The 19,046-nt window shown below is 41.9% G+C and overlaps 1 protein-coding gene across 4 annotated transcripts in view; it reads right to left on the bottom strand.

Moving 5' to 3' along the window:
• MLLT6 (MLLT6, PHD finger containing) overlaps nucleotides 1–19,046 on the bottom strand; it is a 132,410-nt gene that overhangs the window by 56,479 nt on the left and 56,885 nt on the right. For all 4 annotated transcript variants that reach the window (XR_014028707.1, XM_081346439.1, XM_081346438.1 and 1 more), the window contains exon 8: nucleotides 16,823–16,921. Coding sequence is in view for 3 of the 4 variants with exons in the window: in XM_081346439.1 (XP_081202565.1) it covers nucleotides 16,823–16,921 (99 nt within the window). In the remaining variant the exon portion in view is untranslated. The remainder of the gene's footprint in view (nucleotides 1–16,822; nucleotides 16,922–19,046) is intronic.

Here is a 19,046-nt window from a genome sequence, read left to right as displayed (position 1 = left end):
TGCAAAACTCCAAGTAATCCCAAAGGGTTCACATACTTTTTCTTGCAACTGTACATATGCCCTACATGAGTTCAGTTAGTAAGTAAGTAATTTGATTTCAGCGAGCTCATACTGAGTGAGGATAATTTTTAATATTTCAATGATATTTGCCTGGCAGTTAGTACTTGATGATCAAAGATTGCCATTAGCAATGACTTCAGGATTTTGGACTGGGATGAGTAAAATCAGCCTGGTTTTATGATTTTCTGTCAGTCATTAAACAAATTATATAGTTGTTCAATGAATCAGATTTCCTCATTAGTTTTGCTTATAGGTCATGTAAATACATGCTAGTTGCCAAATTCTTGGATTTTGGTCACATTTATGAACACTGAGATGGTTGTAAGTGCAAGGACCAGTTGTAAGTAACTTTTTCATAGCTCATAACCACTAAACAAATGATTGTAAATCAGGGACTACCCATATATAGCAATAGCACTTACTTATATATGGCTTCACAGTGCTTTACAGGCCTCTCTAAATGGTTTACAAATGTCAGGATATTGCCCCCAACAATCAGGGTCCTCATTTTACTGACCTCAGAAGGATGGAAGGCTGAGTCAACCTCAGAATCAAACTCCTGGAGTGAGCAGTGAATTAGCCTGCAGTACTGCATTCCAACCACTGCACCACCATGGCTCTATATAGAACCAATCAATCCATTTTTCAGCTAGTCTCAGTCACAAAAATATATATCTTACTATCACCTTTACCTAATTTCTGTAACTCACTACCAACATATAGAATCATGTTCAGTACAATTGGAAATAAAGAACAATCTGTTATGAATCTGAGTATATGTGGGGATATGAATATTTCTTTGAAATCATATTTGCCTTCCAGAATCTTAAGATTAAAGATATATTGTTTTACATGCTTAGAAAAACTTGAATGCATTTAATTGGAAAATGTGATTGATCCCAGAAAAAATTGCACTAATACAATGTAATCCTGACTTGTTTCAAGCCCCTTGCCTCTGTTGTTGCAGTAGGCCTCTCTGTGGCCTCACCTTTGTTCTGACCTAGAGATATCCTGCTGTTTGCAGTTTTAACTCTGGGCCCCTTAACAGGTTGTCTTATGGTAAGGCATAATTTTCTTAATGGCTGATTTTAACCCCTGATGAGATTCCTAAAGCTAGAGTCATGGTGGAACATAAGAAATCTCACTCTAGTCCATAATATTAAATAATGGATACTATAGTACAGGATAACAGAATTATGGAGAATGGAGGAAGAGAAAGAGTTTATTTCACTTTCTGAGCAACACCATTTCCAGAAAGGCTGAATGGTACACAATTGACCTATGAGACTAATAAACAATAAATGTTAGGTTTTTTGCAATTATTATGTAAGTACCCAAAATATAACTGATCATAGCACAGAAATACTCTCGCTTTGTTTCTGTTTTGCAGTGACTAATACTTTCTGTCCTTTAATGTATTCCGTTATTTTCTGCTGCTGCTGAATGTAGTCACATTCATTTTAGTTCATTAACTTTTGATATATTCTAGTACATTTCATTTTGGGGGGTGGGGGGTTGCTTCTTGAATTTGTAAGATTTGGTCATCTTCTCTTTCTGAATATTATTATTGTCAGATCTGTGAACCACTCTGATTCTTAAGTCCCATATTTTCAAATCTCATTTTATAAATTAAAATATTTTGGCTTCTAGCCAAAAATCTGTTGTTTCTCTTTCTTCTTTGCTGCCTATTCTGAAAACAGGCTGGATTTCTTAGGAGAGGCTGATCTGAGCAGGTAATGCTAAGCCTGAATATATATTCGCTAAGTTGTAGTTCATTTAAATATCTTTCTTATTTCATTGCTTTTTCTGCAAAGTATACATTTTGTAAAACATATTTTCACCTATTCTAGGAAATGAAAGTGAACAGAGAACCTACTTTCAAATTATCTTCAACTCTAGAAGGAAAGGACCTACTTTTTTCAGTGTCCAAAAATAATAGGTTCAGGTCTTAGACAAATTCACATCCTACAAAGTGGTAGTGCATATATGAAAGAGAAAAATATCGGTATTGTCAGAGTCTGTTTTGATTGTAAAAAAAAGGTAAAGGTTCCCCCGCACATGTGTGCTAGTCGTTTCCGACTCTAGGGGCCGGTGCTCATCTCCGTTTCAAAGCCGAAGAGCCAGCGTTTGTCCGAGGACGTCTCCGTGGTCATGTGGCCGGCATGACTAGACGCCAAAGGCGCACGGAACGCTGTTACCTTCCCACCGCAGTGGTCCCTATTTTTCTACTTGCATTTTTATGTGCTTTCGAACTGCTAGGTTGGCAGAAGCTGGGACAAGTAACAGGCGCTCACTCTGTTACGCGGCACTCGGGATTCGACCTGCCAAACTGCCGACCTTCTGATCGACAAGCTCAGCATCCTAACCCACTGAGCCACCGCGTCCCTTTTGATTGTAGAAGGATATAAATGAAATAAACAAATATATATTTATATTTTTTCTCTTTCTTATTACCTTCCTTCCCAGTCACTTGCAAAAGATTAGAGTAAGGGATGGATGAAGTAGCTCCCTCTGGCAGAAGTAGGGACACAAATCTCACAAGCATATGAGCAATCACAAATGTATTTCAGGTCTACCCCTTATATTTAAACAGCAACTAATTATCGTAGTTCTTATTACTACTTTGCTTAGAGATTGGCTAACTCATAATCATAATAATAGTAAAGTTGGAAGGGACCTTCGAAGTCATCTAGTCCAACTCCCTTCTCAGGCAGGAAACCCTATACCATTTCAGACAAATGGCTGTCCAGTCTCTTCTTAAAAACTTCAAGTGTTGAAGCATTCACAGCTTCTGGAGGCACGTTCGTCCACTGGTTAATTGTTCTAACTGTCAGGAAGTTTCTTAGTTCTAGGTCAACCATCCAGATGCTGGGAAACTTGCATGAAAGGATGGGTGTTCTCATCAGTTCATTTTCTGGGCCTCCACTTATTTATAAAAGATCATGAACCATCATCAAAGAACAAACACTGACTGACTTATAGTTTTGATGGTTAGACAAGATATATTATAGAAAGAAGAGTTATGTTGTAACCACAGAGTAAGAGATAAATTTATAATTGTACTTATAACTGCCATAAAGAATATCAGAAACTACTTACCGTATATACTTGAGTATAAGCCGACTCGAGTATAAGCCGAGACCCCCAATTTCACCCCCCAAAACTGGAAAAAGTTATTGACTCGAGTATAAGCCGATCCGCCGTTCTGCAAGCCTCTGCCGCCAGCAGAGGCTCGATCCGCCATTTTGCAAGCCTGAATACACAGGAATACCCTGTGTGGCCGTGGCTCTCGGGGAAGCCCTGGCTGTCCGCTTCCTCGCTCCACGCTGCCATTCGGGGCCCGCGCGTTCCCCGGGCAAATCGCGGCGCCCAGCAGGCGAGGAAACACGCCCGCTCCAGTCGCCCCCCCTTCCCTCAGGAGACGCGAAGCAAGTGACCGCCCGGAGCTTACCGAGGACTTGCGCGCGGCCGAGGCTTCGGTGCTTCCAGGATCGCGCGCACCTCCCCAAACCTCCCCAAACGTCGGCAGGTCTCCGTTCCTCCTGCCGACGTTTGGGGAGATTTGGGCACCTCCCCAAACCTCGGCAGGTCTCCGTTCCTCCGCGCAGACCTGCCGACCTTTGGGGAGGTTTGGGCGCCTCCCCAAACCTCCCCAAACCTCGGCAGGTCTCCGTTCCTCCTGCCGACCTTTGGGGAGGTTTGGGCGCCTCCCCAAACCTCCCCAAACCTCGGCAGGTCTCTGTTCCTCCGCGCAGACCTGCCGACGTTTGGGGAGGTTTGGGTGCCTCCCCAAACCTCCCCAAACCTCGGCAGGTCTCCCTTCCTCCTGACGACCTTTGGGGAGGTTTGGGCACCTCCCCAAACCTCGGCAGGTCTCCGTTCCTCCGCGCAGACCTTTGGGGAGGTTTGGGCGCCTCCCCAAACCTCGGCAGGTATCCGTTCCTCCTGCCGACCTTTGGGGAGGTTTGGGCGCCTCCCCAAACCTCGGCAGGTCTCCGTTCCTCCTGCCGACCTTTGGGGAGGTTTGGGCGCCTCCCCAAACCTCGGCAGGTCTCCGTTCCTCCGCGCAGACCTGCCGACGTTTGGGGAGGTTTGGGCGCCTCCCCAAACCTCCCCAAACCTCGGCAGGTCTCCGTTCCTCCTGCCGACCTTTGGGGAGGTTTGGGCGCCTCCCCAAACCTCGGCAGGTCTCCGTTCCTCCTGCCGACCTTTGGGGAGGTTTGGGCGCCTCCCCAAACCTCGGCAGGTCTCCGTTCCTCCGTGCAGACCTGCCGACCTTTGGGGAGGTTTGGGCGCCTCCCCAAACCTCCCCAAACCTCGGCAGGTCTCCGTTCCTCCTGCCGACCTTTGGGGAGGTTTGGGCACCTCCCCAAACCTCCCCAAACCTCGGCAGGTCTCCGTTCCTCCTGCCGACCTTTGGGGAGGTTTGGGCGCCTCCCCAAACCTCGGCAGGTCTCCGTTCCTCCGCACAGACCTGCCGACCTTTGGGGAGGTTTGGGCGCCTCCCCAAACCTCCCCAAACCTCGGCAGGTCTCCATTCCTCCTGCCGACCTTTGGGGAGGTTTGGGCGCCTCCCCAAACCTCGGCAGGTCTCCGTTCTTCCGCGCAGACCTGCCGACCTTTGGGGAGGTTTGGGCGCCTCCCCAAACCTCCCCAAACCTCGGCAGGTCTCCGTTCCTCCTGCCGACCTTTGGGGAGGTTTGGGCGCCTCCCCAAACCTCCCCAAAGGTCTACGCGGAGGAACGGAGACCTGCCGAGGTTTGGGGAGGCGCCCAAACCTCCCCAAAGGTCGGCAGGAGGAACGGAGACCTGCCGAGGTTTGGGGAGGCGCCCAAACCTCCCCAAAGGTCGGCAGGAGGAACGGAGACCTGCCAAGGTTTGGGGAGGTTTGGGGAGGCGCCCAAACCTCCCCAAAGGTCGGCAGGAGGAACGGAGACCTGCCGAGGTTTGGGGAGGTTTGGGGAGGCGCCCAAACCTCCCCAAAGGTCGGCAGGAGGAACGGAGACCTGCCGAGGTTTGGGGAGGCGCCCAAACCTCCCCAAACGTCGGCAGGTCTGCGCGGAGGAACGGAGACCTGCCGAGGTTTGGGGAGGTTTGGGGAGGCGCCCAAACCTCCCCAAAGGTCGGCAGGAGGAACGGAGACCTGCCGAGGTTTGGGGAGGTTTGGGGAGGCGCCCAAACCTCCCCAAACGTCGGCAGGAGGAACGGAGACCTGCCGAGGTTTGGGGAGGCGCCCAAACCTCCCCAAACGTCGGCAGGTCTGCGCGGAGGAACGGAGACCTGCCGAGGTTTGGGGAGGCGCCCAAACCTCCCCAAACGTCGGCAGGAGGAACGGAGACCTGCCGAGGTTTGGGGAGGTTTGGGGAGGCGCCCAAACCTCCCCAAACGTCGGCAGGTCTGCGCGGAGGAACGGAGACCTGCCGGGGTTTGGGGAGGTTTGGGGAGGCGCCCAAACCTCCCCAAACGTCGGCAGGTCTCCGTTCCTCCGCGCCCTGCCTGCCTGCTTCTTTCCGCTGCGGAAAGAAGCAGGCAGGCAAGGCGCGGAGGTCCGGAGACCTGCCGACATTTGGGGAGGTTTGGGGAGGTGCGCGCGCACCTCCCCAAACCTCCCCAAACTTCGGCAGGTCTCCGGATGGCGGTGGCTTGGGAGAGGTGCGCGCGATCCCGGAAGCACCAAAGCCTCGGCCGCGCACAAGTCCTCGGTAAGTTTTTTTTGTTGACTGGAGTATAAGCCGAAGTGGAATTTTTCAGCCCAAAAAGTGGGCTGAAAAATTCGGCTTATACTCAAGTATATACGGTATTTGTATCTTTTTTCTTTCTTTTCTATTTCCCTTTCTTGCATTTTTTGCTTTCTCTTTCTCTTTTTCTTGCTTTACCTTTTGGGAAAAGTTTATTTTTGAGGATTGATGGCTAATAACACCACTTTTTTGGGAGCAGTACTATAAAATTATATATCAATGGAAAGATAATTTAATCAAGAATGTAATGCAACAAAGTATGTTCAATTATCTGTACTGTATTCTATGAAAGGTTATAGCCAAATAACCAAAAAAATGAAGCACAACTTGCTTAGGTTGATATCAGGTAGCTTTCCTTCATCTGATTGTAGCCAATGAGCATGAGTGTTTAGAGAACCAATCAGGTGTCCTCTTGTTTTGGCAATGAGCCAATCAGATCACAGTAAAATTCAGTTATTGATGTCATGTATTGAAGCTGAGAGGAGGACATTTGTCAGTGTGTTATGTGATTGCTATCAAGTTGGTTGGCTTTTTCCCCCTTTCATTTAGTGAGCTTGTAAAACGTAATAAAATTAAAGTAATGGTGCAAAGTTGACTGGTTGCCCAGAAACGGATGTAAAATAGTATTATTAAGTGAACAAGGCTACAGTTATAAAGGAATTAGAAGAAAAATTGGTGGAAACCTAACCAAAGCTGGCATTTCTACTGTACACTTTTCCTAAAAGGTTTCCACAATTTTGGCCACTACTGTATATTAGTTTGTATTCGTTTTAATCTTCCATTCTAAAAACAAATCTTTATTTTATCTACCTACCTACCTACCTACCTAAGAACAAACCACTGATGTGACTTTATGACCAAAGCTTTTAAAATGTCCAGTGAGCATATACTAGACTTGTATATTTTGCATTTCAGGAAGAAGTTCCACTATCTTGAATTAAGCTACTGAGATGGAAATTACTTTAGATTTGCTGCTATTAGACTGATTAATAGGGAAATGAAGTGTCTCACACTGTAGAACAGAAAATATTGTTCCTCTTTAGGAGGTTGTGGTTACTTATGTCTCACTATGCCAATTCCTGCAGTTTACTATGGGTCACCTCCACTCTACTCTTTTGATTGGATGACATTGGTACTCTACATAAGAATTCCTGATATTGGCTGGCCTTTTTGTGTAAGTGTAAAAATCTTCTTTACTATGCCTCCTCTCTGCATTCACCATACATCTACTAATCTACAGGAAGTTGCCATTTCTCTCCCGGTCTTTTTAATTTATTTATTTCAAAATATTTAAAGAATAAAATAAACAACTAAAAAAAAGAAAAGACCTAATGGAAAATATAATACCAGTAAATAAACTAAGAATTTACCATTGTCATAAAATTTACAATTATTTCATTGATTAAAAATTAATTGATGATATAAAACTAAAATCATTGTATCATCTTGAGACATAATTATAAATCACTACAAAGCTGTAACCAGTAATAGTTATATTGATATCACCACTATCGTGATCTAAAATAAATGTACATGCCTTACGAAAAAGAAAAAAAATCACTAAAAACAACATTAAGTTATAAATTTGCACCCATGTACCCAGCTGTTGATTACTTCAAATTATTTATAATTGCTACTGGTTACTATCTTCACACCAAATATACCCTTTTAAAATTCATACTCTGAGTATCTAAGTTTGCTGTGTGTATGAGAGAGAGAGGGGGGGGGGAGAGAGAGAGATAGGATTTGCCATTTCTGCTTAAATTTAATCAGGTGTAACATTTTAAGTCACAGTAAGTACATTTGCAGCTGTTTCATGACTGCTTTTGCTTTTTTCTTTAAGAATACTCTGAAATTTGGCAGTATAAGCAATATATACTGATCTATAAAAATATTAAATCTCACCCCAAACTCTTTTTAAAATTATTTTCAGAATAAAATGTGTGAAAAATATGCATATACACAAATACATATATACATATATACTCAAGTTGCTATGCAGTTTTTAATTAGGCAGTGTGTAAATATATTCCCTTGAATAATTCTGAGCAAGAAATATTTTACTGTGCTTCAGATCACGGGCACTGTGCTATATTAATACAGATCCAGACCAACAGTTCATCAACTCTTGCTTCTCCAGTATGAGCAAAGTTGATATTTTGCCTTTGTATCACAAACTTGGCAATTGAAGGTTGGAGATTTGAAGTAGGGATGTCAGGATCAGTAATGCTATTGGAAAACAGCTGTCTTAAGCTGTTGAACTCAGGAAGCCTAATTGGAAAAGTGTAAGATTAGGAGCTGAGGGCAGCTTTTTGTGTTCATTTGCCAGCACTTTGACTTACCAATGTTTTCCTTGCTGCTTATTAGTGCTGGTGATGGGAGGAAAGTTTAAAGCATCTTGGTAAAATGCAGCTGTGGTTCACAATGAGTAGCAATTTAAATTGTGTTGTGAACCAGATGAGAAATCTTTGGAGGTGAAATAGAACCCCAGAACCTCAGATGCCCAGGTCTAAAGCTCTCATAGGCAACCATATATCCTACAAATATTTTTAACATTTATAATTCTAAAAAATCCTGCCTGCTGGCTAAGCAAGCTGTTAATAATGTTCGGTGGGTACTAGGCAGTTGCCCTGTATTCTAATATCCACTGTATGATATCTAATAAATTGTGAAGTCCTTGGTGCTCTGCAAGCAAACAATTTTGTTAGTTGTTTGCAGACGCATAATGCCTGCAAGGAAGCAACCAAGTATAGGGAGCACTAAGGATTCCACAATTCATCCCTGAGCTTTTAATATTCTTTTCTATTAGATCTAATCAATTGCCTGCAATATTCTTTGTGCCAGCGATCATCATAAATAAAATCTGTGAAAAATTTATTTCTAGATTATTTATAATTTATATTACTTTAAACTAGAAAATGTTACTAAGGCTAATCCATAAAAATATAGTAGTGTTACTATAGATGTCGATCTATTGCCCATTGATATAGCTAGCCACTTAATCTTTATAAAAATAGTTTTAATTCATGCCCATCAAATGCTTTTTCAAGCTGGAGAAGAAAAATAAAATAAATGACTAGGCCTCTTTTGGACAAACACTCTGGCAACAGAATTAAATTAAACCAACTGGCAAAAATCAGATTGGGTTAATCCAATTAATTTAAACTGGTTTAACTAAGGCAGATGGCAGTTTCCAGAAATTATTCCAACAAGAGTAGCAGTAGGATTCCTGAGGTAAAATAGTTTATGTATATAATAAGGGAGAGTGAGTAGGCTCCGCTGGCAACATTCCAGGTTGTGTGTGTGTGTGAATTCCAAATGTTATACAAACAGAGATGAGGCTTCAAGAACCAGAAAACAAATTCTGCAGAAATTGTTAGCATATAGCTTCCAGCAGAAACTTTGCTGCTGATAAGTGGGCCCATAAACCTAGTGATCACCACAAGTCCTTTATTACAAAGGCACTCCTTCATTTTACAACACTGTCTTTTAGATTTGTTTTTCCAAAAATCACCTTTGTTCACCTTTGAGAGCTGTATGCAACAAAATTTCATTTTGATGTATGCCGTTTGGTGTACATTCAAAGTGACAATAAAGTTATTATTGTTTGTTGTCATTGTTATTTAACTTTAGCCATACAAATGGTACCATTTAATGCACACTTTCACATTCCTGAGAAAAATATGAAAACTGATTACCTTTTTAAAATAAATCTACATATATTGTTTAATTTTAGATATTTATATTAGAATAAATGTTTTTGTAGTTTTTCTTGGTTTTACGGTACTCTTGTATTTCCCTTTGTAAAGCAAAATTATAAATATAAACAATTAAAACATTTAGGCTTATGAACTTCTTTCAATTTTCTTTCAGGTTTGGTCTTTATTTTTCATGAAAATATGGTCAGTGTACATAAAGCTCACTGTAATGTATCTAATAAATTAATAGGCTAAGTCAGGGGTTGAAGTCCACGAGTCATAAAAGAGCCAAGGTTGCCTACCCCTAGGCTAAGGGAACAAGATGGCCATTGATTAAGTCCAACCTATATGCTCATTTGGCTATTAATTGTTGTTTTTATGACAACATAGAAGGTTATGCTAACTATCCAAACAACTGCTAGCTCACTGACTGGAAGAAAGTTCACAGAAAGGCAGCAGAGAAGTAGAAAGGAAAGGAAGGACAAGAAATTATGGGCTGCATGAAATAACCTCAGTGGTAGGATGGGCCAAAAGGAAAAAATGCCACTGAGCTAGTCCTAGACTAAAAGTACCATCTAAATCAGGCATACACTCAAAAACTGGGGAATTCCTTCTGCAAGTTAATCAGTCCCTATCTTCTAGAGAATGGGCTAGCCAGATCCATTTTTCCATGGCTTGGGAAGTAACACATTTCCGAAACTGTGTTGGAAGCCAGCAGAAAATCTGGAAGAAAAATCTAATGTGAATGAGTGAATCTAATGTCCTCCAAATGTGTAGAACAAGAATTCTGTCTACCACATCTACAGAGAGCCAGAAAAATGCCCTTGGAGAAGCAATGTAGAGACATATACACAAATATGCTTTAAGCTTGGGAAACAAGCAAACAAGCAAACCATATTCAGAAGAAACTCAGACTGGTTCTGCCATAATTCATGGGATATAAGAGGGAGGGCAGGGAAAACAATGGCAGGCTTTCAAGATTCTGTTGGTATAGCCTACAAATATAGTTCAAATCAAACCTGAAGAGTCAGTTTCCTAGTCTGTCCTGCCTCAAAGGATTGACAACATGCTAATAGCCAGGGATAAGAACTGTAGTCCAATGCATTTGGAGGTCACCACAATGGGGAAGTGCTGGCTTAATAGCTTTTCTCAACAATGGGCTGTTTCAGCTGAGGGACAGCAGCAACATCTGGAAGTTTAGACCAAGCAACAGATATGGGACGGGGATTATTAATTCAGCTAAATCTTTCCTTGTACATTTTCCAGACTCCATGTCCCATTCCATGTTTTATGGGTATGCATAAGCAGCCATTTTATAAATTCATCTCTCCAATTCCAAGTATGTCTATCAGCAAATTAATAAAAGAGAGAAAGCCTCTATTAGCAGATCTATTTGGAACTAAAACCAAAGAAAAACTACAAGTCTGTAGGAGGGTTTGTTTTGTGTAGTCATCTAGTAAGATGATATTCAAATGAAAAGAGAACAGTTTGCCAGTTTCATAGATTATGTTCTCTCATTTCTGAATGATTTTATTGTCTTATTTGGCAAATATCCTAAATTTTCATTTGAAAGCCTCAATGCTCCTTTTTAAAGATCCATTATAAACTTGTGTTGCAAGGAATTTAAAAATAACCCTTTGCTGTAGGGCAAAAATATCTTGCTTTTTATCTGACTGAAACATCAAGTTAATACCTCAGGGCAACAGTGAATGTATTCAGGTTTCTTGTAGCAGGATTTGGGGATAAAATATCAGAAGCCCTGGATGTAGGAAGGACTGCTCACTACATTCTGAAGTAAGCAATGTAATATATGTTGTTGTTGTTGTTGTTAGTTGCGAAGTCGTGTCCGACCCATCGCGACCCTATGGACAATGTTCCTCCAGGCTTTCCTGTCCTCTACCATCTTCTGGAGTCCATTTAGGCTCACGCCTACTGCTTCAGTGACTCCATCCAGCCACCTCATTCTCTGTCGTCCCCTTCTTCTATTGCCCTCAATCTTTCCCAGCATTAGGCTCTTCTCCAGCGAGTCCTTCCTCCTCATTAGGTGGCCAAAGTATTTGAGTTTTAGCTTCAGGATCTGGCCTTCTAAAGAGCAGTCAGGGTTGATCTCCTCTAGGACTGACCGGTTTGATCGCCTTGCAGTCCAAGGGACTCGCAGGAGTCTTCTCCAGCACCAGAGTTCAAAGGCCTCAATTCTTTTGCGCTCAGCCTTTCTTATGGTCCAACTTTCACTGCCATACATTGCAACTGGGAAGACCATAGCCTTGACTATACGCACTTTTGTTGACAGGGTGATGTCTCTGCTTTTTAGTGTGCTGTCTAGATTTGCCATGGCTTTCCTCCCGAGGAGCAAGCGTCTTTTAATTTCTTGACTACAGTCCCCATCTGCAGTGATCTTGGAGCCCAGGAAAATAAAATCTGTCACTACCTCCATTTCTTCCCCATCTATTTGCCAGGAATTGAGAGGGCCGGATGCCATGATCTTGGTTTTCTTAATGTTTAGTTTCAACCCAACTTTTGCACTCTCCTTCTTCACTCGCAACAAGAGACTCTTCAGTTCCTCTTCACTTTCTGCCATTAGAGTGGTATCATCTGCATATCTTAGGTTGTTGATATTTCTTCCAGCAATCTTAATTCCAACTTTTGACTCCTCTAGCCCTGCCTTTCTCATGATGTGCTCTGCATATAAGTTAAATAGGCAAGGCGACAGTATACAGCCTTGCCGGACACCTTTCCCAATTTGGAACCAATCAGTGGTTCCGTGTCCAGTTCTCACTGTTGCTTCTTGGCCCGCATATAGGTTTCTCAAGAGACAAATAAGATGTTCTGGTACTCCCATCTCTTTAAGAACTTGCCACAGTTTGTTATGATCCACACAATCAAAGGCTTTAGCATAGTCAATGAAGCAGAAGTAGATGTTTTTCTGGAACTCTCTAGCTTTCTCCATGATCCAGCGTATGTTGGCTATTTGATCTCTAGTTCCTCTGCCTCTTCGAAATCCTGCCTGTACTTCTGGTAGTTCCCGATCCACATACTGCTGGAGTCTAGCTTGTAGGATTTTAAGCATAACTTTACTAGCATGAGAAATGAGTGCAATGGTGCGATAGTTTGAACATTCTTTGGCACTGCCTTTCTTTGGAATTGGAATGTAAACTGATCTTTTCCAATCCTGTGGCCACTGTTGAGTTTTCCAAATTTGCTGGCAAATTGAGTGTAGCACTTTTACTGCATCGTCTTTTAAGATTTTGAATAGCTCAGCTGGAATACTGTCACCTCCACTAGCTTTGTTGTTGCTCAGCTTTTCTAAGGCCCACTTCACTTCACATTCTAGGATGTCTGGCTCGAGGTCAGTGACCACCTCATTGTGATTATCAGGGACGTTAAGCTCATTCTTGTATAGTTCTTCTGTGTAATTTTGCCATCTCTTCTTAATCTCTTCTGCCTCTGTTAGGTCCCTGCCATTTTGGTCCTTTATCATGCCCATTTTTGCATTGAACGTTCCCTTCATCTCTCCAATTTTCTTGAAAAGATCTCTGGTCCTCCCTATTCTATTGTTTTCTTCTATTTCTTTGCACTGTTCATTTAAGAAGGCATTCTTATCTCTTCTAGCTATTCTCTGGAATTCTGCATTCAATTGGGCGTATCTTTCTTTTTCTCCCTTGCCTTTTGCTTCCCTCCTTTCCTCAGCTATTTGCAAAGCTTCCTCAGACAGCCATTTTGCTTTCTTGCATTTCTTTTTCTTTGGGATGGTTTTGGTTGCTACCTCTTGTACAATGTTGCGAACCTCTGTCCATAGTTCTTCAGGCACCCTGTCTATCAGATCTAATTCCTTAAATCTATTTGTCACCTCTACTGTATATTCAACGGGGATATGATTTAATTCATACCTGACTGGCCTGGTGCTTTTCCCTACTTTCTTCAGTTTAAGCCTAAACTTTGCAACAAGAAGCTCATGGTCTGAGCCACAGTCAGCTCCTGGTCTTGTTTTTACTGACTGTATAGAGCTTCTCCATCTTTGGCTGCAGAGCATATAGTCAATCTGATTTCTGTGTTGACCATCTGGTGATGTCCATGTGTAGAGCCGTCTCTTGGGTTGTTGGAAAAGAGTGTTTGCTATGACCATCGTATTCTCTTGACAAAATTCTATCAGCCTGTGCCCTGCTTCATTTTGTACTCCAAGGCCAAACTTGCCTGTTATTCCGGTTATCTTTTGGCTTCCTACTTTAGCATTCCAATCCCCCATGATGATAAGGACATCATTTTTTGGTGTTAGTTCTATAAGGTGCTGTAGGGCTTCATAGAACCGGTCAATTTCATCCTCTTCAGCACCGGTGGTTGGGGCATAGACTTGGACTACTGTGATATTGAATGGTTTGCCTTGGATTCGAACTGAGATCATTCTGTCATTTTGAGGATTGTATCCCAGTATTGCTTTTCCTACTCTTTTATTGACTATGAAGGCTACTCCATTTCTTCTGAGGGATTCTTGCCCACAGTAGTATACCTGATGGTCATCTGAATTAAATTCACCCATTCCTGTCCATTTTAGTTCGCTGATACCTAAGATGTCGATGTTCAGTTTTGTCATCTCTTGTTTGACCACGTCCAGCTTGCCTTGATTCATGGATCTTACATTCCAGGTTCCTATGGAGAAAAAATCTTTACAGCATCGGACTTTCCTTTCACCACCAGACATATCCACAGCTGAGCGTCCTTTCGGCTTTGGCCCAGTCGCTTCATTCTTTCTGGCGCTACTAGTACTAGCCCTCTGCTCTTCCCCAGTAGCATACTGGACGCCTTCCGACCTGAGGGGCTCATCTTCCAGCGTCATATCGTTTTGCCTTTTGGTACTGTCCATAGGGTTTTCATGGCAAAGATATTGGAGTGGGTTGCCATTTCCTTCTCCAGTGGATCACGTTTTGTCAGAACTCTCTGCTATGACCTTTCCGTCTTGGGTGGCCCTGCACGGCATAGCTCATAGCTTCATTGAATTACGCAAGCCCCTTCGCCACGACAAGGCAGTAATCCATGAAGGGGATGTAATATATAGTATCATCTAAAACGGCCTAAAGTATATCAGTATAGGATCTGGAATTTGGTACCAGTGTATTAGATTTGCCATCAATTTTTAAAGGCTAGGGCCTATTTGCTCTAAAGCTGTGGTTCTCAAGCTTTCTTCACTATGGACCCCCCTTTAAATACCTTTTGTGGCTACAGACTATGACCACGGACCCACAAGATTTAACTCAAGATTTAAATCATAAAATTTCTTCAAGCCTTCGTGGACCCCCTTTGATGATATCATGGACCCCCAGTGGTCTGCAGACCAAGGTTGAGAACCACTGCTCTGAAGCACCTTCTGTTCTCAAACTGTATGCATTTTGCATATTATAAGCCTTTTTTTTACAAGTCAGCAGACATAGTCAGCCCTTCTAACCCAAATCAAGAGTGGCCAATTAACTCTTTGAAAACAAACCATCTCCTATAATTTAAAAATAACAGGAGAAACCTTGTTGTGAAGTAGGCATGAATGGAAACAACCAGCTGCTTAGAACTACTAAAAGTGTTCAGCCTATGATATTCTAGCTCATCTGAGAACCATCTAAACATTTCCAAGCAAGTGTCCATTGAAGAGGACAAACAAGGAATTCTTTACAGGTAGTCCTCAACTTACAACCGTTTGTTTAGTGACCATTCAAAGTTACAACAACATTGAAAAGGGAATATGGGATAATTTTTCACGCTTACAACCATTGCAGCACCCTTTAATCATGTGATCAAAATTCAGACGCTTGGCATGTATTTATGGCGGCTGCAATGTCTCCGGATCATGTGAGCCTCTTTTGCAACCCTCTGACATGCAAAGTCAATGGGGAAGCCAGATTCACTTAACAATCATTCATTAAACAACTGTGCAAAAGAAAGTTTATAAAATGAGACAAAAGTCACTTACTCACTTGCTTAATCATGGAAATTTTGGGCTCCATTGTGGTTGTAAGTCGAGCACCACCTCTACTTGACTTATATCAGATGATGGATACAAGTACATAATTAGGGCATTTGGGTGATGTTTTCATGTACATCTTGTCATCTCAAAGCCTATCATGGCAGTCTGCTATGGATGCTGCTGTTTTCAAGTCAAAATGAGTTTGCAAGCTTAAAACTCAAGAAACAGGTAGGCAGTTTGAGAGGGTCTATTGCTTGTAGTACACACAACTCCTGTAAATAAGATTGTGCGGGATTTGTATAACTTCCAAACCCTGCCAAAGTCATTTGGCCTGAGGTGACAATAGGACAAAGGAGACTCCACTGATAATGGAAAGCAACACTTCTCAGAGCCACCTTCTACTGTATTTCTTTTCAAACCTATTACCTATTTCTAGCCTAAATACCCCAGAAAGCATTAGTTCCACATTATGCTTTAGGGCAAAAATGTCTGTGTGCAAGCATGTAGCTATTTCAAATCAGATTAAATACCAGAGTGGCAGGACAAAGGAGCAGACTGAAAGATGAGTTTTTACACAGAAAATTTCTTTCCAATCCTTTCTTGAAAAAAAGGATGTAGAAATGAGATTACTCCTAAAGGTTTTATATGTTCTTATTTTGCCTGATAATGGTCACGGCTGATATAGAGAGGTAATCTTAGGTCTGATCCTGGCAAACAGAGGCTGCACTTCCCTCCTCGTTTACAAGTGGACTGCAAAAAAGACAAAGAGAAAGCAAAACTCTGCCATTAAGTTATTACTGCTATAAGAGGCTTGAACTGGCACATGTGCTTCGAGAACGAGTTAGGACATGCTTCTAAAATCACTGGAGGGCTCAGCTTAGTGATTGTATCATAGCAGCCAACAGCTGCAAAATGGAATTCTTGTGACTTGGAGTTTGCCAGGCAGTGAGGAAGTGGAGGGTAGGGAAAATGTAAGCAATTAAAACCGGAAACAAATTGATGTGGAGTAAGATTTTCTTTTCTTATTTTTCCCTCTCCTCTCTCTTATCTTTCTTTTCTTCTGTTCTTAAAAGAGCGCTCAAGAAGGCTATGTATAAAATTCTTATTCTGCACTTAAATTTAAAGAAGAGTGAATTCTCCAATGTGGAAAATCATTGTTTTTTTAAAAATCAACACGTGTTTGCTTGCTGCACAATATTTTTAACAGCTATAGGGAACCCAACAGTATAAAGACTTGTGTGATTAGTGCACATCCAACATCAACTACTGTATGAATATACTTGGGCAAAGTCTGGAGTGGACACAGACTGGCTGCCACTATATATATAAAAAACCTCTCAGATCTCTGTTATAAATATCTTACACGTATTTCTCATTACCTTCTCAGTGACTATGGGTGTGGAAGACAGTGTGAGATTTGTGGGTGATTCTGAATGCTTCTTGTGCTTCTGTTTAGGCCTTTCTTTGTCTTTTCGACTCTGTGAAAGAAGATCAAAAACACAGCTAAAAGTTTTGCCTTTTCCAGCAACAGGTGAGAAAGTACAAGTAAGGGAAAGCTAATACAGGCGGAAGAATATGTTATCTCAGAAATAGTTTTTGTCCTTTACCATCCATTTCAGCCTTGTCTTCGCTCTAGAGCATCTGCAAATATATATATATATATATATATATATATATATATATATATATATATATATATATATATATATATATATATATATATATATATATATATATATATATATATATATATATATATATATATATATATATATATATATATATATATATATATATATATATATATATATATATATATATATATATATATATATATATATATATATATATATATATTCAGCAAGTCTGCCTTATGGTCAGAAAACTCGAAGCCACAGTAGGCTAAAAAAAAATAAAAATAAAGATGAGGAAGAGATTACTTCTCACAACCCTTTGCCACCTGAGGAGCTACAGATGTGACTTTTTTATATATAGCCTTAATTAAATTATGCCAAAAAAAATTCCTTTGGGCAATGCAATTTGCAAAAATCAGACAATGCTCTTAAACCTGCTGAGGTTGCAGCAAATTGATTGGTTAAACTACTTGGTGAAGATGCTTGTCCACGACAGTCTGTGTGAAAGAGCTGATTCTTCTTGTAAGACTTTAGGATACTTCCAAATAAGGTTTGGACAAATTACATTTGTGAGGCAGCCAATTTGCCTTTGGGGGATCAGCATTTTTTTTCCCATGTGGAAGACTTTCAGTTTTCCCTCTAACTGTGCCCTGGTTAAAAGAAGGACGTGGTGCTGTGAATTTCAATTTCTATAATACGTCAATTCCTTGATGAGTCATTGCTAATTTTTATTTTTGGGAAAAGCTCAGTAATAGAGCTTAGGCCACACATGAAGAAAGAACAGGCAGATTATGTTGATGCCCTGTGCCTAAGAATTGTTCCGTCATGAAACTACATTATTGCACTAGTACACGGGTCAGCAACCCGTGGCTCTGGAGCCACATACGGCTCTTTCAGGCTTCTCCTGTGGCTCCCAGTCATCCTCCGCCATTTGCAGAGAGAGAGAGAGAGACAGAGACAGAGAGAGTCACTTGCGCTTCCCTTCCCTTCCCTTCTCTCTCTCTCTCTCTGTAAAAAAGAGAGTGGCCTCATGCTGTTCTCTGACAAGCTAACACGCTTATTGGGTGGGGATCCTGCCTTTGCTGCGTCTCTACAGGAAGCAGCAGAAAACAGAAAGCAGCAGCGCTCTCTCTCTCTCTCTCTCTCTCTCTCTCTCTCTCTCTCTCTCTCTCTCTCTGTCTCTCTCTCTCTCTCTCACACACACACACACACACACACACACACAATGAGTGGAGGAAGAGCACTGGCAAACCAAGGGCAGGAGAGCCAGCCCAATAAGAATGTGTGTCAGCTTGTTGCAGAACAGCTTGCCAGGTAAGCAGAAGATCGGAGAGAGGGAGAGAGTGGGAGGTGGAGAGAGAACTCATGCACAGCAGCCTCTATTTCTTTTTAATTAAACTTTTCAATCAATTTCTCTTCCCCCCCCTCGCACATGCATGGGTTTTGGAGATCCCAGTGTTTTCTTTTCTCTGGGAATCGGGTCCATGTGGTTCTTTGAGTGTTTAAGGTTGCCGACCTCTGTACTAGTAGATGGCTTAAAAGTGATCTGGTTGGACGAAATACAGCCTTCCTGGTTCTCTTGGATTTCCCAGGAGCATTCAACGTGACCATCAGTCTTGTTATTCTTCTGGGCTGCCTGCGGGGTATAGGAAGTTCAGCCCTTGTTTTCTTCTCTTTTCCTGAGTGCAGGATGGAGGAAGATGAGAGTTTGGCTGGTCTAAAGGCTTCTCCAATGGAAGGTGCTACTGAGTTCTTTTCTATCTTCTCTTATATTTAGCATTTAAATGAAGCTGTTGAAGCAGTCATTTGTTAGTTTGAGATAATGTTTATCTCCACATTGGGATAGAACAATGCTGTGGGGGAAGTCCTGATCCAATACCTATGGGCTGTAAACACTTGGATGGGGAAAAAAATGCTCACCTCCGGGTGAGATTCAAGGTGCTGGTGATGACCTATAAAGCCCTAAATG

Source organism: Vipera berus, assembly GCF_964194415.1.
Source record: "Vipera berus genome assembly, chromosome: Z".
Lineage (NCBI taxonomy): Eukaryota > Metazoa > Chordata > Lepidosauria > Squamata > Viperidae > Vipera > Vipera berus.
The sequence above is the reverse complement of the archived record's forward strand: the minus strand, read 5'-3'. Positions and strand labels throughout refer to the sequence as shown.